This window comes from Neolamprologus multifasciatus, chromosome 12, assembly GCF_963576455.1.
Source record: "Neolamprologus multifasciatus chromosome 12, fNeoMul1.2, whole genome shotgun sequence".
In the NCBI taxonomy this organism is placed as follows: Eukaryota; Metazoa; Chordata; class Actinopteri; order Cichliformes; family Cichlidae; genus Neolamprologus; species Neolamprologus multifasciatus.
In genome coordinates this window covers 289,993-310,303 of record NC_140450.1, presented here as the reverse complement: position 1 = coordinate 310,303, position 20,311 = coordinate 289,993, and the positions used below count along the sequence as shown (strand labels likewise).

General features: G+C 46.7%; 1 protein-coding gene across 1 annotated transcript; it reads left to right on the top strand.

The window, feature by feature from the left end:
* The first annotated feature begins 1,087 nt into the window (after nucleotides 1-1,087).
* LOC146506015 (nucleus accumbens-associated protein 2-like) lies at nucleotides 1,088-16,708 on the top strand. The gene is made up of 8 exons (XM_085180258.1): nucleotides 1,088-2,285; nucleotides 7,686-8,400; nucleotides 8,531-8,748; nucleotides 9,374-9,633; nucleotides 11,333-11,509; nucleotides 11,597-11,702; nucleotides 15,253-15,350; nucleotides 15,780-16,708. Exons 2-8 carry the CDS (start codon nucleotides 7,957-7,959, stop codon nucleotides 16,406-16,408), a joined length of 1,932 nt encoding a protein of 643 aa, XP_085036384.1. The 5' UTR covers nucleotides 1,088-2,285; nucleotides 7,686-7,956; the 3' UTR covers nucleotides 16,409-16,708.
* The last annotated feature ends 3,603 nt before the right edge of the window (nucleotides 16,709-20,311 follow it).

Sequence of the window (20,311 nt, the reverse complement as noted above, 5' to 3'; positions counted from 1 at the left end):
ACATTTTGACAAAGGAATGTTAGGTTTTGACAGCAGAGTTTCAATTTGGCACAGATGTGAATGGTATTTCCCAGTGTTGTGTCATGTTTACTTGTGTTTAGAGTTTTGGCACAATGAGCGAAGTTTTGCAAAATGTGTTCAAGCAACGGGCAAAAACTGTAATGACTAACCTCTTATTGTGGATGGATTATCTCAGTTGTTCTCCTGACTGAAGTTTGGTCCGTTTACAGCATCCTGCCATGTGATTGCATTTGTCTCTAACCATCAGGAACCCTCACGTTAACTTTTATCGAGCTTCACTGTGCTAATGTTATGCTAACATAGCTGTGTAGCTAGCGATCACGTTGCACATCATTATATAGCAGCTAGCCCAACTTCAGTAACCCTGCAAACGTCACTGCTGTTTAGTTTTCTGTCTTCATTTATGTTGGAAGTGACAGCAGAGCTGTACGCTTGAATTTTTTCAGAAATCACTCAGTCAGAACATATCATGTTTAGGTAACTAGCGAAACTAGCGAGCTAACTTCCTGCTAACGTCTAACTCTGTTAAATTAAACTCTGTTAAACTTCTGTTTTCATGGATGCCTGGATGTTAAACTTCACAGTTACACCTGGTAAAGCAGCAACGCTGATCGTTTTATCAAATATGAAAGAATTTAGACAGTTTTTAATCTCAGTGATGCTGCAGTGTTCGTTTGGCTTTGGGACCTGAAGCTGGCGGAGTTTAGGACCCAGATTCCTCCCAGATTTACGAGCACCTTAGTCTGACAAATACAGCAATAACGACGGCCGCTAGCATGTTGTACAAAAAAATGTGCTTTGTTGTGTATCTGACGGACAAACACCAAACCAGTTCCACATCACTGAAGTTGCAGCATTTTTACAAACCAATTCTGGTTCATCTGTTTCCCCCTTCTCATTCTCTGTTACCGCCATGCTTTTTCGGCCACGTGCGCAGGCGCATTTTACCCCTATTCTATCACGATATTTCATTTTTTATTGTTGCCTAACATTGCACCGGTATTACCGTGAACGGTATAATATGGCCCAGCCCTAGTGACACATTGGTGTCGGACACAGTGAGGTGTTAGAGACATGCTGCTTGTGAGCAGAGCTGTTACAGAGCTGGAGACACTGAGAACAAGCAGATGGAGTTTTTCTAAGAACTGCAGCACAAAGATGAGACCCTTGACCAATGCTGGAGACCACAGAGTCTGTACGTCAGCAGGTAGCAGGCCCACTCACCTGACCCTGAAGGTGACCCTTTGTAGGGCTGAGGACCAAACAATGTCCTCACAGTGCAGGAAAGTCCTCAGCAGGACAGATTTCAACCACAATATGTCTACATAAACACAGAAAGACATGAACAAACACACGCACACACACAGAGCTACTGTACGAATCCTTATTTAGCCTTAGCACCCCCTCCTCTTCCTCCTCCCCTTCCCTCACACATTCAGCATCCACCCACCCATTAAACACAGACACCAGGCCTGTCTGTCTCTCTACAGTAGCTGTCTCTCTCTCGTGTTAGAAACTGTAAGTGTTGATGGAAGCTGAGGCTGCAAAACTGCTGCTTTGTGTTTGTGTGTGCTGGTGTGACTATCGCTGTGAGGACCAAGCACGGCTGTTTCACCATCAGAGCGAGGACCCTTCGGCCTCTGTGTGTCACGCTCCTTTAAAGGACTGTGTGGTTGTTCAAACTTTGTTTGGGGGTCAGGATCAGGGGCTGTGGGTGGCTGTACATACAGCAGATGTCCTCACAGAGACAGCGATATAAGCGTGTGTGTGTCAGCCTGGCACACAGTCGCAGTATGCACGCTATGTACTCGGCATGCCAACTCAGCCTCAGCACTGCAATGCAGCGCTGTGCATTTGGCCAAGTCATGCCACACACACACACACACACACTGACACACACACACTGTGCAGTGATGTGTGTGTGACAGTGTGTGTGACAGCCTACATGTGTGTTTTTAGCGAGTTTCATGAGTAATGTTCAACCTTGCAGCGTGTTCTATGTAATGCATGCTCGCCCGCCCCTCTCTCTCTCGTCCTCTGCAGGGCAGTTAGCCGCATTAGCTCCCTCGCTGTCCTCAGATGACTCCTCCTCCTCCTCCTCGGCTGTCTGCTGTGTCTCTGCCTCCCTCTCCTCCCTCCCCCCCTCCTGTGACACACCAGACGATGCGTTGACTGAGCGCAGGAGAAGAAGAAAACCTCTCCCAGCCAGCCGTCCTGCCTGCTGCATGGAGGAGAAGCAGAGGAGGAAGAGGAGCAGAGAGGAGGTAAGGAGGTGTCTCTCTGTCTGACATCCGTCCTCCTCTGGCTGTCTCTCTGCTGTCTGTCTGTCCCGGCACTCTGAAACTGTCTGTTTAACCTGTCTGTCTGTCGCTCTGTCAAACTCTGTTCCTCACTCTGAGCTGTCTGTCTGTCTGCTGCTCCGTAAACAACAAAAACACTGAGCTCAACTCTGAGACTCACCTGGAGTCAGCAGACTGTCCCGAACTCTGCCGGACTACAGGGGACCGTGCAGAACTCGGCTGGGTGGTGTCAGACTGTCCTGAGCTCCAGTCCACTGGGGACGATTGTGCTGGACTGCAGGTGACTGTCCTGAGCTGTAGAGGACTGTAGAGGACCCTGCAGGGTTGTAGTGAGCCGTAGAGTGCTTGGCTGGACTTCAGCACAATAGTCTGAACTGTAGTGGTCTGCAGAGGATTTGGTTGACTTTAGCAGAGTATAGAGGAGTCTGCTGGATTGTAGATGACTGTAGTGGACATTAGTGGACTGTACTGGACCCTGCTGGGTTGTAGTGGGGTGCGGTGGACTTGGTTGGACGGTAGGGGACTCTGTTGGGCTTTGGTAGACTGTCCTAAAAGGTAGTGGACTATAATGCACTGTGTGGGATTCTGATAGACTACAGGAGAACCTCCTTGACGATGGATTGCAGAGGACTCTTCTGGACTTTAGCAGACTATACTGAACTGAAGTGGTCTGTAAAGGACTTGGTTGGACTGTAGTTGACTCTCATGCACCATAGGGGCCGGTTCTGGACTACAGTGCTGGATTCTACATGACTATAGTGGACCATAGTGGCTGTACAAGGATCTGCTGGACTGTAGCACTGCAGAGGACTCTGTTGGACTTGAGCAGACTATGCTGGGCTGTTTGAACTGTAGTGGAGTTTGCTGGACTTTAGCTGAGTGTGTTGGACTATACTGGACCACAGGTCTGGGTCCATGTCTCTGTTTATAGTGAGTTCATGGATGATTATGTCAGTTACACAGAGTTCTGCTCCCTGAGTTTAGTCTTTCAGGCAAAATCATGCAGGAGAAGCTTTGAAAGCCCCTCATTGGACACAGACGTTCTTGTCTTTAAGAACTCAAACGTCATCGTGTTATCACGTGAAAATAAAACCCTCCGAAACACAAGGTGTCACCGTGAGGTTGTCCCAGCACTGACACGCATTCAGTTTTAAATCTCTGCAGCAGCGTGGAGCTTTCTGTGGAGATGATATTAGACACCATCATGTTTAGCCTGGAGGACAGCAGACACTTTGAGCTGGAACATAAAGAACATCAGCTTTTCTCTCACTAAAGGACAAACACTGCTTCAGGAGTAGGGATGGGTACTGATGAGATTTTCACGATTCTGATTCCATTTTCGATTCTGTTTAACGATTCAATTCTTTATCGATTCTTTTTAAAAAGGAGAACACTAAGGTCGTTAGCTTAGAACTTTGTTTTATATCTTCTCTTTGAACAAGAGAGAAATTTAGGAGTAACATGGCCTTACAAACCCAACAGTGAGATCTTAAGAGATCCACAGCCTACGGCTCTTCAATGGGGCGTCACTGGGTCCCAGGAAAAAAATTGTAAATGTAAAATAATAAAATAAATATTCTTCTGTAGCAATAACAAAGTATAGGTGCAAGCCTTTGACCACAAACTGAGTCACTGCTCGGTGACATTCATCTATCCTGGCCTGAAAGGAGACGCTACGGTAGACTGCAGCGAGAACTGCCAGCATCTGAGCCAGACTCTGTCTCTCATCATGGTCACCTAAACGCACAGTAATGGCAGGTTTGTAATAAGGCAGATCGCACTAACATAATCTGCACTGTTAGTTGATTATTTACCTGCATTAACGGGAGAGGACGTGCAAACGTTACCGCTGCTGTTGGGTTGAGATTCACGAGTCCGGAATTAAAAACACTACGTTCATTTAAGGTCATCGCGTGTTTTGTGAGCAAATGCTTTTACATATTCGTAGTGTTTCCTCCCTTAAATGAAATATCTACTTTGCAAGTATTGCAAGTTGCCCTGTTGTCATCCGTTCTCGTAAAGTATGAACTTTTGAGCGTTTGAGCCGCTTAGGCGCCGTGTTTCCTGCCAGGTAAATGACGCTCCGCAACGTGGACAACAATTCCAAGGAATTGTTAACAGTGGGAACCGGTTCTCAACAAGAACCGGGTTTCGATTCCCATCCCTACTCAGGATCTTCAATTCAGTTCATATAGAGCCAGTTCATAACAACAGTCGGCTCAAGGTGACGTCTCAAAGCTACAATTCAGAGTAACAAGTTACATTGTTTCTCTGTATTCCCAACATTTTTGGAAAGCTGAGAAACAAAAACAATTTAGAACAAACTTTAAATTAATAAGTTTATTAAATGATCTCTGACTTGACCAAAGTCTGGTTAGTGGCATGAGTGTTTTTACCATTTAGCCTAAAACGTTACACCAAAGGAAACACGTGAGGAAACTCTGACAGATGCTGAACACATCTGATTGTGCACATTTCATTCATGCACTAAACAAATGTTCCCATCTTTTTGTTAAAATCGGTACAATTTTAAAGGTTTCATACAGGGCGGTGTCATCTGCATATACACACACCATCCATTCTTTAACAACAACAGTGGACCTGGTACTGATCCCTGTGGAACACCTTCAGCTGAAAGTCAGCTGCAGTTTGAATGAAATATGTAAATATAGTTTCTTAAATATAGAATCTTACTGACGGCTTGAGTCACAGCGGTCCCTCGTTTATTGCAGGAGTTACGTTCTAAAAATAACCCGCAATAGGTGAAGTAGCAGCTTTATGTTTTACAATGATTATAGATGTTTTAAGGCTGTAAAACCTCACTACACACTTTATACACTTTTCTCAGACAGGCATGAACACTTTCACACATTTCTCTCTTGTTTAAACTCTCACAAAGTTCAGACCTTAGTAGAAAAATAAGTCGAGTATTATAGGATGAAACCGAAGATCAAACCCTGTTTTCAGGTCCAGAACATTTAAATAGAGCAGCTGTCAGAGAATTCAACATCAATGGATCGATGGTACGGAAGTAGAGGAAGCAAGAAGAAAGAGTAAAGTTTGACTGTTTTGTTTCGCCTAATGTGCCTTATAGTCCGAAAAATACGGTAACTTTTAACTTCCTTTAGCATTAAGCAGAAGTCCAACTTCCTGTGCGATGGTGAGCGTCTTCCTCTGCGTGCTCCCACAGGAGCCTCTGACGGTGCAAAATGTTTCATCGACATCGTTGTGTTTGCTGGGGAGAAAACTTACAGTACAGCAATTCAGAGTCACGCTGCTAGGATCGAAGATTTATGTAAATTTCACGAGCTGAACGCTGGACTGTACAGGAGACACAGCATGGAGGAGACTGGCAGTGGTCTGCAGCCAATCAGGATGCAGAACACAATGCGCTGTAAGAAAAACAAAACAAAAAGCAAAGTTGCACAAAAAAAATCTGGTGAAGCGCGTTGTAGCGAGGGACCAGTGCACTTCACGGTTGAAGGTTTGGCAGTAAATACATTTGGAAGGATTAACAACCTCTGGCAGCTCATGGCCATCACACCAGCAGAGAGGCTGGATTTGCTTTTCACCGACTCGTTCGTGTAATTTAATCTAATGAATTTATTTCCAAATTAAGTGTTTTCCAACTAATGAAGAGATATGAGACAAGTTCAGGCAACAAACAAGAAAAAAGAGGAAAACAGGGAGTAACAAATGCTGGAGCTGCGAAGCTGTTTCATTAGTTCAGATTCATTCAGAACAGCAGAAGTTTGATTTTGGAATAACAAAGGACGTCTGTAGATGGAAAGTCATATACAGTCTGAACAAAGATGCAGCTATTCAAACAGCGCGTCCCTCCTCTCAGCCCACCTGCCGTAGCTTTGCCCACACGTTGGCGTCACTTTACTGTAAATGCAGCGTTTCTGATTCGTGCTCAAAGATGAAGGTAAACCCTTAAAACGAAACAGGAAAGATAAAACCCTGCGTGGCTTCACAGCTGCCTTACATGACCTGATCACATTTGTCAGTAATGATATGTCATCCTCTCTGAATCATTTGGTTCAGAAACAACAGCCCTCTGATGGAGACGCGCTCAGCACGCCGTCCGCACTGTGGCTCCTCCTCCCGGCGTGCCGAGGTGCCTCACCTCAAATATTTCTGACCGAACCCTCTTGTGAGACGCCAGCTGAAGCGGTCGCGATGCCCCTCGTCCGTCGACCCGGCTCGATGACTCACCCGTGAATGTGTTTGTGAGCCTCAGACTTTCGCTCAGTGTTTTTGACGCTGATGCGTCAGACTGAACGCTGCCTCCTGATCACATGACTCTCAGCAAACACCTCTGTCTGCACCTCACCTGTTTATTTACCCACACCTCCACGTCACAGACAAACAGCTTTGAGCCTGACCTGGAGATCCAACCACTCAACAGACAGTGTGCAAAAACGTTCACTTTCTTCTGATTGATCAACTTCCGGAAGCTTGCCGAGGGGCAGCTGCGAGATGTAACCTCGTCACTTGGCAGCCGTCATAAGTGCATCTTATTTTGAAATGATATCTAAACGCAGCTTCATTGAAAAGGTCGCGAGACAAAGACACAGAATCATCAGAAACCAACCACAGTGTGGCTTTCTGAGATGATGTCACTTTGGCGTTATTAGTCGTGTCACTCTCTGATCACCTGATGACGCCACAGTGACATCATAATACAAAAACTGTATTTTCAAGCTTCAGCGTCACCATGTTGTTTTTTCAATCCAGAGGTGACCACATCTGGGTGACAGAGCAGAGTGGTCAGTGATGATGCCGGCAACATCCAATCAAAATCCTCAAATTTCTCTAAACTGAAGCTCCGCCTTCTTAATAAAGGTGAAGAGCTCAATTTTTAGCCATATTGAATTTGAATATTGAACACTTTGACTATACAAAATAAAAGTTCTTTACACTGAAGTCAAAGACTCTTCGAACGCCTCGGCTCCTCTCTGCAAACGTCATTTAAAGGTCTGACGACTCGTCTGAATCTTACCTGATAATAAAGCTTCATGAACTGACACCTGTGGTCAGTTTTTCTCTCTGCACTCAGACTTACAATGAAAACAAAACTGAAGGAATATTTATCTCCAACGTGCTTTTTAAACGGACTCGATGAAACGGCTGTTCGATGCGTTTAATGGGTTTAAATAAAGTTCTCTCAGGTTTGAATGTTGATGTTTGTGACGCCGTGTGTTTGAGCGCGCTCAGTGTTTTTGTTTGTTGGACTCTAGAGGCGCGCCGCAGGTTTGAGGTTTTGCTGTTGCCGTGTCGGCGAGCAGGCGTGGGTTAAACGTGGCCACGCGAGACGCCGTGAGGGTTTGACCTCTCCTCCTTTTGTCTCCCTCTCTTCAGCTGTTTCTCTGGACCGAGCTGATCTGCATCTTAATGATTGACCACCTCCTTCTCAACCTGAACCCCCCGCCTCCTTGCTGACCTTTGACCTCACTGTTTGTTCTGCACCAGCATTATGGACCTCAGACTTTTTGGAGGAACTTTCTGCAGCATCCCCGACACCTAAACGCCCCGCTGTCTGCATCCGTCAGCCCAGCTCTGGCTCATCAGGACCGTCATCAAACCGCCGTCCACTTCCCGTTGCGACCTCAGCGAGCCGACGGCCACCACCATGTCGGAGGGGCTGCTGCAGGTGGAGATCCCCGACTTCGGCAGCAGCGTGTTGGGCAGCCTGAACGAGCAGCGGCTGCTGGGACACTACTGCGACGTCTCCATCCTGGTGCAGGGTCAGGCCTTCAAGGCGCACCGGGCGGTCCTCGCTGCCTCCTCGCTCTACTTCAGAGACCTGTTCAGCTCTGCGGCCGACTCCTCCTCCTCTTCCTCCGACTCCTCCTCCCAGGCGGTGTTCGAGCTCCCGTCCTCAGTGACGCCGACGTGTTTCCAGCAGATTCTGTCCTTCTGCTACACGGGGCGCCTCAGCATGGCGGCCAGCGAGCAGCTGGTGCTCATGTACACCGCCGGGTACCTGCAGATCCAGAACATTGTGGAGCGCGGTATGGAGCTGATGATGATGAAGGCTTCCTCTGCCTCCTCACCGCTCTGCTGTGACTCACAGGTGGGTCTAAACAGAGGTTAGTGGGAAACAGCAGCATCTAGTGGACGTCAGGAGAACTGCAGCTGCCACAGGAGACTGTTTGTGTGTTTTTCTTCTCTTTGTAACTGTATTTAAACGTTGGTGTTTACAGACAACCTCAGCAGACGAGCTCGGGGGCTTTGACACTCAGACGGCCCAGCAGCAGCAGCAGCACGGCGCCCCCCAGCTGCAGGAAGTGAGTCCAGACCAGCCGGCGTTGAGCCCCGAGGAGCTGCTGCTCGCCGTCAGCAGGATCAAACAGGAGCGAGCTGACACGCCTCCTGCGGAGGAGGCCGGAGGAGCAGCAGGAACAGGAGGAGAGGAGACCAGGTGAGGAAATGTTTTCTCAGTGTTGGAAAGATTATTCCAAACCGAGTCAGAGACGTCCCAGTCCAGACGCAGCAGCACCGCCCACCTGTTCAGTAACCAGACAAGAAAGAACAAATGATGCTTTATGTGTGTGTCATACATGACGTGTTTATCTCATATCACACGCTCATTTAACGTCTGCGTGGAGGACTGCAGGAAGTCTTCAGGGAGAATTCCCACACATGCTTTCCAGGCCCCTCTCACCTCGGATGGGACGACTTCCTGCTGACCTGAGCTGTGGATCCAACACATCGCTGTAATGGCAGCAATGGGGGAGACAGTGTGGCACAAACACACCCACTTCATTCAGGAGATGACGGGGGGGAGGGTCTACTTTGTGAATGATGAGTCGATGACCAATGAGGGTGCAGGGTCACAAAGTGGATAGATCTTTGATATTGTCAGGTTTTGCCTGACTAACCCTACGTATGAAGTTTGATATTGTGTATGAGGCGACCTTTGTACCTGTGACTGATCCCTGAGATTTGAATCCCAGATAAATGGATCCCACCCTCAGCTGTGGACGAGTGCTTGGACCTTGATGAAGGTTTGTGATGTCATCTTCTCCTGCTGGTTCTCTCCTCAGAGTGGACATCGCAGCAGAGCTCCAGTCCTCCAGGAGCACGGCTTTGTGTTACCTGAGTGCAGGTGGAGGGCTGGTTCCGGGTCTGCAGTCCTACCTGCTGGCAGGCGGGGGTCGCTCCAGTCCAGGAGGATCCAGCCTCCCCACAGACTCTCCCCCATCCCACCCACCCACCGAGGAAGAGCTGGAGGAAGATTACTACAGCAACGCTGTACACCCCGGACTCTATCAGCACATCTACGGACACCCCGGAAACCCCTACAGTGAGTATTTATCCACCACCCAAATCAATATCAATTATACATCACAAAATAACAAGAACAGTTCCTCACGGTTCTTTATATTGTAGGGTAAGCAGCCTATAATAATGCAGAGAAACCCCAACAATCACATGACCCCCTATGAGCCAGCAGTTGGTGACAGTGGGTCATCCCTGCGACAGACTGGGATAGGCTCCAGCCCTGCGCCACCCTGAGAGGAATGGATGGATGCAGTAAAACGTTGGAGTTCAGTTTAATACCTCCTGTAAAACAAAAAGGCAGTCATTGATAACAGAAGTCACACGGCCACTTCCTTTGAAAAATATGCGAAACATTTTCTTTTTTATTCAAATAGCATCCTGTAAACAGGGGCTCCGGTTACCCAATTCTGCTGTTTCCAAGGATACGTTTGCTGCCCTGAACTGATTCAAGCAGGTCTGCAGTTCATCTTTGGTCACTTCTGACCATTTCAAAGTGATTAGAGAGAACCCCCCTACAAAAGCATTTGAGCCAGCCACGCTGAGGAGAAATGACACATGCTAAATAAGTTGTTGTCTTGAGTTAGCGGGGCCTACGCTACCTTCTGCACCGGCTACAGGGGCCTGGCTAGCTACAGGTGTTTCAAGGGTGCCGGAGTCTCCAGAGCTCCAGACAGGCTGCATTTATTACAAGTATCATTACTGCTAAAGGAGGCTGAGGAGTAACTGAACAAAATGCAGGAGGAACGGGTGAAGAGGCCATGTTAGCGAGTCAGCTACAAGCTAAGCTAAGCTAGCAAATCCTTAAAGACACAGTGAGTTTGGCCGAGCAGCGAAGACACACAGGACACAGGAGAAATGTCTCCAGAGTGGGATTTTTTTATTTTACCCCCTAAAAAGTTTAAAAAGACAAAGTTCAAAATATAATTAATGGGCCCGTAAAAGAGGTCAGCTAAATATAACTATACTGAAAAAGCGACCTACAGAAACGTAACTACCCAAACAAAGGAGACACAACTTAACTCACAAACTGACCTAAACACAAACACACAGCAGGCTAACCGTTTACACACAACAGGGGAAACAGAACAAACACCAATACTAACAAGACACAAAACAACACTAAACCTAAAACAGTCGTGTTGCTGACAAGCACATGGGTGGCCCCGCTGGTCACATCTTTACCCAGACAGGAAACACCTCCCCGAACCAGGTAACTCAAAGAAACAAAAACATAATTAACATAAAAGAATATATTTAAAAACCCCACACAGTGCTAATATGTGCACTTTATAATATCACTGTTAGGCTTAAGTTTAGAAATGAATGATATGAATACCTGCATAATGTTTACCTGCAAACCAGACTGATGAGGTGAGTGTGTGGACGGATTTCAGCCATCACACAGTCACTGACAGGATGATGTGTGTGTGAATATGTGACGATTACACTATGAAGTAAGACGTTAGAGGGGGTTCAGGTTTTGGGTCCTTTTGTCCTGTTACCATGGTGACTATGTAAACGTCATCCTGTGGGTTCTCCGCCTTTTTGCTCGTTTTCTATGTTTTTAATGTCCCTTCATTGACTCCCCAACAGGACTTGTTAACGTTCAGCTCATACAGGCCCCACTGATGTCACATGTTAACTCAAACAGGTGAGTTTTGGTCATTTTACTTCCTGGGATTCCTGACACTCGCTCCCCTCCCTGTTTCTCATTGGTTCAGTCCAAGAGAAGATGGAGATGCTCCCCCTCCCATTGGCTAATGAGCGTCGGCCCTGCGTGCTGGTTGGTCGGGACAACATGGCACTTCCCGCCAGTCTGATCAGTCAGATTGGGTATCGGTGCCACCCGTCACTCTACACCGAGGGAGACCCAGGAGAGAAGGTGGAGCTGGTGGCAGGTAGGACAACACCTGTCCAACTGTATCTCAGACACCTGTAACCCAGCGTCATGTGACACACGCTCCCCTCTGTGTTTGTGTGTTCAGGTTCAGGTGTGTTCATGACCCGAGGTCAGCTGATGAACTGTCACCTGTGTGCTGGAGTCAAACATAAGGTGCTGCTCAGGAGGCTGCTAGCAACCTTCTTTGACAGGTGAGCTCTTACCTGGGTGAGTCACATGGATGCAGCAGCTTAGTTTAAAGAAAACATAAAGGTTGTGGTGCCTTGTGGCTGGTTTAACTAAACCAGGATTAGGAACTAAAGGTAAGTTTGTTGAATCCAAGTATTTGATTTTCCTGTTAAAGTTTAAAGAATCAAACATTTATTTTTTCTGTTTTTAGGTACCTTACATATCTGATGAAAGTTTTAAAAGTATTGCTACAAACATGAGATTACTTTGAGTTGCTGGTGTTTCCTCAGCACAGGTGGACAGAAGTGTTTATGAAGTCATTGATGAGCTGATGCTACGCGGGGATTTCCTGATGTTTTACTTTATGCATCAAGCAAAAATCAAATTCTATGCAACAGTCTCTGACTGGAAGAAATGTGTTTAACATTTAAACTAGGGCTGGGCGATATGGCCTAAAATTCATATCGCGATATAATTTGAAGCACGTGCAGTAACGATATATATCACGATATATTCTTTTCTTCTGTATAACGTGTTTTCCACACTTAAAATCCTTTAATTTTCTCAAAAATCGAGAGTGTGCCTTATGTATGAATTCTGGTTGTGCTTACTGACCTCGAACCGATTTTGGCAGAAATCTGTTAAAAAATGTTTTAGTCTAACTTTGGTAAGCCGCACTGTTTGATGGATCGTCAGAGCATTACGGCTGCCGTAGTGAGGAGCTTCACGGAGGAATCTGGGTCCTAAACTCCGTCTATTTCAGGTCCCAAAGTCAAACGAACACTAAGAGTTAAAAACGGTCTAAATTCTTTAATCTTTAATAAAATCATCAGCGTTGCTGCTTTATCGGGTGTAACAATTAAGTTTAACATCCATGAAAACAGAATTTATTAAATTTAACAGAGTTCGAAGTTAGCAGGAAGTTAGCTCGCTAGCTTCCACCTAAACATTTCATACCATGTTCTGACTGAGAGATTTCTGAAACTAATTCAATCGTACAGCTCTGCTATCACTTCCAACATAAATGAAGACAGAAAACTAAACAGCAGTGACGTTTGTAGGGTTACTGAAGTTGGGCTAGCTGGTAGATAATGTTGTGCTACGTGATTGCTAGCGACACAGCTATGTTAGCATAACATTAGCACAGTGAAGCTGGAGGATGAACGGGAACTTTGTTTCACTCGATAAAAGTTAACGTGAGGGATTCTGGTGGTCAGGGACAAATGCAATCACATAGCAGGATGCTGTACACGGGCCAAACTTCAGTCAGGAGAACAACTGAGATTATTCATCCACAATACGAGGTTAGTTATTAATATACTGCAACAACATGGGAACAGAGCAGCTGGAGAGAATTCAACATTAATGAATCAATGTTACTGAAGTGGAGGAAGCGCAGTTTTTGGCTTTCCTCATATTTCAAAAGTGCTTCATCTCTTTACTGTGACTGTCACCATAATTTGCAGATGATGATGGTTTTAGCCGCTGCGATGCTTTCGACCAAAACAGGCGCATCTTGATGACATCATCAACATGCGCTATCGCGATAGAGCGGTATAGTCAAAATCTCTATCGTTGGCCAAATTTATATCGTTTCTATCGTATATCGTTTCTATCGCCCACCCCTAGTTTAAACCTATGTTCTGCATATTCCAGCATATAAAATAAAATGTCAGGTTCAGTGTCAGGTTCTCTGAACACCGGGCTGCCAGCTTCAGGACTTCCTCTCTGCAGGCTGCCTCGTCTCCCTTTGACATCAGTCCGTGGTGTCATCGGCAAACTTGATGATGAGATTGTTGTTGTGGGTCGAACTGCAGTCGTGGGTGTAGAGAGAATACAGGAGGGGGCTCAGCACGCAGCCCTGTGGGGAGCCGTGCTCAGTGTGTGAGTGGAGGAGAGATGGGGGCGGAGCCTTACAGTCTGGGGCCGGTTTGTGAGAAAGTCCTTTATCCAGGCACATGTGAGAGGAGGGAGGCCAAGAGTGACCAGTTTGGTGATGAGGATGAAGGCTGAGCTGTAGTCCACAAAGAGCAGTTGGACGTAGCTCTGCCGCTGTTCCAGGTGACTCAGCACAGCGTGGAGGGCGATGGCGATGGCGTCTTCTGTGGATCTGTTCGTGCAGTATGCAAACTGGTGGGGGTCAGATTCTGGGGGGAGGTAACCCTTGATGTGTTGAAGGACTAGTCTCTCAAAGCATTTCATGATCACCAGTGTGAGGGCCACAGGGCGGTAATCGTTCAGGCCGGAGATGGGAGACGTCTTCGGCACTGGGATGGTTGTGGCTGATTTTAGACAGGATGGGATGGCTGCCTGATCCAGTGAGAGGTTGAAGAGTCTGGTGAAGATGACGATGAGCTGGTGGGCACACGCTCTTAGCACCTTGCCAGGTACTCCGTCTGGACCGGCCGCCTTCCTGGGGTTCACTGCTAGGAGCACACGTCTGACATCGTGCTCCGTTACAGTGAGTGGAGCGGTGCAGGAACCAGGTGAGGATGAGGATGGGAGCAGGGCTGAGGCAGATGAGCGCTGCTGTTGTGGTGTTTCATAGCGGGTGAAGAAGCTGTTTATTTCCTCTGCCAGCTGCACACTCAGGTTTTCTGCTTTCACAGCCTCTGTGGTTGATGATGTCTTGTGCCACACCTCCCGTGTGTTGGTGCTGGACAGCTGGGACTCGCAGCTTCCTTTGAGGTCTGTCTTGGCTTTTTTGATCCCCCTTTTCAGGTCAGCTCGAGCAGCCCTGTACAGAGCTCTGTCACCTGACCTGAAGGCAGCGTCACAGTTTTTGAGGAGTGAGCGGACCTCGCTGGTCATCCAGGGTTTTTGGTTTGTCCACAGTCACATTTGCAGAACTCGATGTGGTCCAGCACTGATGCTGTGAACGTCTCCAGGTCCTGGTGTCCAAACATGTCCCAGTCTGTCTGTGTGGAGCAGTCCTGTGGTTTGGAGAGAGCTTTTCCAGGTTGGAACCGTCCCTGTGGTGGGCCTGGCACTGCGTCTGGGGGGGGGGGGGAGGGGCATGGCTCTATATGCATGCTTGATGTTGGAGTAAATATGATCTAGAGTGTTCTCTCCCCGGTGGGACATTTGACGTCCTGACAAACCTGACCTGGGAGTCGCCTGTAATTATGTTCGATGTTTAAGAACCCCCCCCCCCCCGAGCCCCGAGGCCACAGTAACGTTAGAGTGCACCTGCTGATGTTTCATGGACATACAAATGCCTTTGAAAGGCGTTTTTACGCCACGCCGTTAATGACCACGTGAACTGATGACCCGTGTGTCACGCGTTGATGAATGTCTGGATTCGTCCTGATGTGTGTCGCTGTGAAACCTGATGGTCAGAAACTCACGTTTATCAATCAGTCATATTTATGTGCCTCTAAAACGCTTATCGACCCAGACGCTGTGACATCATCAGACACCATGTGACCCGCGGCTGTATGAGATCTTCCAGAAGCTTCTGACAGTCGGCTGCAGCTGCTTTACATAACAGCTCAGTCACACGTCTCGGAGTGGGAGGGGGAGGGGAACCTACAGCTGGTATAGGTGCTGATTGGGTTGTTATGGTTTCCATAGAAACACGCTGGCCAATAGCTGCGGGACAGGGATCCGCTCCTCCACCAATGATCCGAGCCGGAAGCCCCTGGACAACCGAGTGTTAAACACTGTCAAACGTAAGACACACACACACTCACGCCGGTTCAGCTATCTTAGTGAGGACCTTCATTGACATAATGCTTACCCTAACATTAAAGATGAACGCCTGACTCTGACCCTAAACCTGACCATAACCTAAGTGTAACCCTGACACTAAAACCACAGTTTGAGCTTCAAACATGCCTTTAAATCTGTGAGGACCTGTGTGTGTGTGTGTGTGTGTGTGTGTGTGTGTGTGTGTGTGTGTGTGTGTGTGTGTGTGTGTGTCGATGTTTCTGTGACTGCTGGTTCTCACAAGTATAGTAGAATGCAGATTTCGGTCCTCACAAAGATAGCTAGACAGGAACACGCACACACACACACACTGTGAGTCATGATTTCTGCCTTTTATTGTATTTTAAAAGTATTGAGATTCTCCCCCCCCTCCTCCTCCTCCTCCTCCTCAGTGTACTGTCAGAACTTTGCTCCTAACTTTAAGGAGAGCGAGATGAACGTCATTGCAGCCGACATGTGCACCAACGCCCGCAGAGTCCGCAAACGTTGGCTCCCAAAGATCCAGTCTCTCCTCCCCGAGGGCCTCCCCGCCTCTGCAACCTCCCATCCCCGTAAGGGTAAGAAAGGGGGAGCAGGTGGAGCAGGTGGGAGTCAGGGGGCAGAGTCGGTGGCACAGTCCAGCGGAAGCCCCTTTGAGCTGGACCTGCGGCAGCTCAGCGCATCCTACCTCGGCCTGGAGGCCCCGCTGTATGCTGAGCGGCGCGAGAGGGAGGCAGCAGGGGAGAGGGAGAAGGAGGCCCCAGCCACCCTCCTGCCTCACCTGCAGTTTGCTGGGTCCCGTGGAGGAGGAGGGGCCAGCGGGGGGCAAGTGGAGGAGGGAATGACGGGAGGTGAGGCGGAGGGGGACGGGAGGCTACAGACTGAACAACCGCCAGACCTCCCCCTCTCCCTATCCTCCTCCTCCTCTTCCTCCTCATCCTCCTCACACCCTTCCCCCCAGCCTGCGGAGCCCGCCCCTCCTCACAGGGCATTGGCTGACACAGATGAGCGAGGGGTGGAGCCTCTGGAAGACAGCCAATAAGCTTTCTAATGCATCTGCCTACCTGTATGTAAATAACACAATAGCTACCTGTCCCCTCACCCGTCTGTCTGTCTGTCCTCTCGTCCGTCTACCTGTGTGTTCCCCTACCTCACTACCTGTCCACCTGTCTACCTCTCTGCCCCGTCTGTCTGACTACCTGTCTGTCTGCTCGGCTCTGCTGCATGCTAACAGCCTCCTGCAGTCCAGCACACAGGCCCATAGCAACAGGACTGATGATGATGATGACGATGATGATTATACTCACTCTGATAACAACAATAAAGCTTCTTGATAATCAGATCTGCTGTTTCTGTTTGATTTGTGCACCAAACAAAGTTTCCAGAAGTTCAGAGGGAAGCGATATGCTAACACTACAGAGCTGCTAAAACAATACGCTAGAAAAAGACACGTTTATACACAACACGTGCTGAAATAGTACAGGTGTGTTTGAAAACTACAGAAAATAGTTAAAGACTACAAAAATCAATAAAGTACCACAAAGTGATGTTAAGACAGAACCAAAGCACAAGAAATATTAATACTACTGTAAAATGCTAAAAGACTACAAATGTACAGAAAATACTTAAATCATTAAAATAGTCTAAAGAAATGTAAAAAAACAAAAAGCTAAAAATGACCAAAATACTAAATGACTAGGAGATTCTAAAATGCTATATATGTAAAAATGTTTCTGTCCTGTGTGCTGTTTGTATATGTGTTTGTCTGGCTGCTGTTACAACCAAATTTCTCCTTGTGGGACAATTAAAGGATTATTCTATTCTATTTAAAATAGTAATAATCTACAAGACATGCTAAAGCTATAAGGGGATGCTAAAACACTGAAAACAAATCCTAGAAGAAAACATGCTAATAAACAACAAAAAGCTAAAAGATGAAAAATATATGTTAAATATATGCCGGGGCGATCGTGGCTGAAGAGCTAGCAGTTCTTCTTGTAATCGGAAGGTTGCCGGTTCGAGCCCCGGCTCCGACAGTCTCGGTCGTTGTGTCCTTGGGCAAGACACTTCTGCCTACTGGTGGTGGTCAGAGGGCCCGGTGGCGCCAGTGTCCGGCAGCCTCGCCTCTGTCAGTGCGCCCCAGGGTGGCTGTGGCTACAACGTAGCTGCCATCACCAGTGTGTGAATGGGTGGATGGTGCTTTGGGGTCCTTAGGGACTAAGCAACGCGCTATACAGATACAGGCCATTTGCCATTTAAAATACTGTAAAGAAATATGATTAAACTATGCAGAAATACTTATAAAATATAAAGAAAGACTATAAAAAAAAAATAAAAAAAAAATGGGGCTGACATTAGAAAAAGCCAAATGTCCACAAAGAAAGCCATAATGGTGAAGAAATGCAAAATATGCACAAAATACTATAAGACTACAAATATTATAAAGAAATACGAGAATACTACAAAGAAATGTTAACAAACAAACACAGAGAAAGACAAGAGTAACACGTTTTATATAGTACTACCAGGAAATATGACAAAAGATTATAGAAACACTAAAGTCTTCCAAACAATAATGCACGATAAAAAATAGCCACGCCTGGGATTGACTCTGCATGAGTGCATATGATCCTGACAGGGTCACTGAGTGTGTGGCAAACACATTCACAGTCTTCTGCTTCTGCTCTACGACTTCTTTTACTGCCCTCTTCTGCTCTGAGCAGCCAGGGCGCTTTCTATTATAAGCTCATTCATCCAGGCTCTCTCTCTCGCACACATCCTTACAACACACACACACACACACACACACACACACACTCAAAAAGGTAACATATTACTCATTATTTTTCTTAGAAGTAATACAGTGGATTACTTAATTACTGCTCCGAGACAGTAATTTGTTATAATATTCATTACATTACTCATTACTCAGTAAAATGACCCAAAACTCATTATTTGATAATTATAGTTCTAAACAATACAAACCTGAGAGTACAGTCCCACACACTGATCTCTATCCTAACGAGGACACACACACACAATCTTCAAGTTAGTTGTTACATACAAACAAAGCAAAGATGAGAAGACTTTAAAGCGGTCGTCACGGTGATCCTACTGTAGAAACATGTATCCAGGCTGACTGCCTTTGCTGCCTTTTGAAGTTCAGGCTCTGGCTGCTGGACTCGGGTCTGCAGACTTCATCATCACTCTGACATTTTGGCTAGCGGTGTGTTAGCATGTTTCCACGTGCCATCACGCTTGTTCTTTTCTGCAATAAAAATAAAAGTCAGGTCTATAGCTTCACTTCTTGAAAGTTACCACGCCACCATTTCCCTCCTCCCACACAAACTGAAATCAGCTGACTTCAGCAGGACTTGAATGTAATTACTGACTTTATGTTACTAAAAATGTGATTACAGTAACAAGTTACTTTGTAATTGGTTCTGACACTCACAGATGACAGAGTCACCTACATGTTGAGGAAGGATGCGAGTAAATCGTGACGACTCACCCTGAGTGATGAAATCACAAAGCATGCCCAGATGTTTATACTAAAATACAGACTGTAGAGCTTATTTCTAGGCATGCAATGATACCAAATTTTTCAAACCGATACGATACCGATACTTGGATCTGAGTACTTGCCGATACAGAGTACAAAAACTGATACTTCTACCACACACACACACACACACACACACAAATGCAATGAATTGGAAGACAGGTTTTATTTTATTCTCTGACAATAAAAAATAATATCTTAATAAAAATGACCACAAAAAAATTTCAAGTGAAAAATAAGCACTTCTGTTAAATTATTGCAGAGTCTCCACATTGTAATTTAACAGAATATCACTGAACTATTGGCACTGTCTCTAGGGGATGTCCCCCTAGTGGCCAATCTAAAAAAACTACAACTAAAATGACAAGCCACCCTCTGATTTATGAAATAAGTTAGTATCGGTTCATGGTATCGGTTAACTTTTACGAGTATGAGTACACGCACATTTTACAGTATCGGCCCCGATACCCGATACCAGTATCGGTGTCGGTGCATCCCTACTTATTTCACATCACGGGCCACAAACAGCCCACTTTCAGTCTTTACAGAAAAGGTTCTGCTATCACCAATGATGATGTCATTGATGTCCTCCTTTACGTTTTCCAAAGCCACCAGCAGGTTGGATCTTTGTCGGGTTATCCTGGGCCCCGGGCTTTCTGTTTCACACCCCTGCTGTGGGAATGACCTCGGTGCTGTCTTAGATAATACTGTCAGCTCCAGAGAGAACCTCAAGAGACCGAGTAATAATAAATAGTCCTAATAAAGAAGATGTTTGTAGACGAAACGTGGTCTGTATGTCCCACTGAGTGCAGTGATCAGCCGCGTCTCTGTTGCTGGTCTCAGGCAGATGAGACACCTTTGATCGTGCTGCTTCTCCACCTTCATAGAGGTTTGTTTAACTTTTTGCTGTGGAAACATGAGCGCTGAGTTTCTAAAGGAAGCTCTGCCTTCATTCCGGACATTAAAGGATGACTCGGCTCTACAGCATCGCCTCTGGTCTTTGGTGGAGGTCCCAGCTTTGTCCCAGCTTGTGTTCAGTGTCTGAAGGACTGGCATGAACATTATTCTGCAGGTATTCCAGGTGAGTTTGGTGTTGATGTGAGGAACAGCGCGGTGACCGCTCAGGTGGACTTTGGTGCACAGACTGAAGTATTTAAGCTGCTGAATAGTGCCGAGTGTGTTTTAAGGCTTGTGCTCTTTCACCGTGACGTTTCATCGTTTTATTTAAAAGGCTGTTCGCCACCAATTTACAGACACAGTGTTTCAAAGTCTCGTTTAGATCAGCGTCAGCACAGCTCCGCGCTGCCGCGGTGCATGCTGGGAGACGTAGTTCGATCCGCGGCGCCATTCCGAATCCCGTCAGCATTACCGGCTAATCACGAG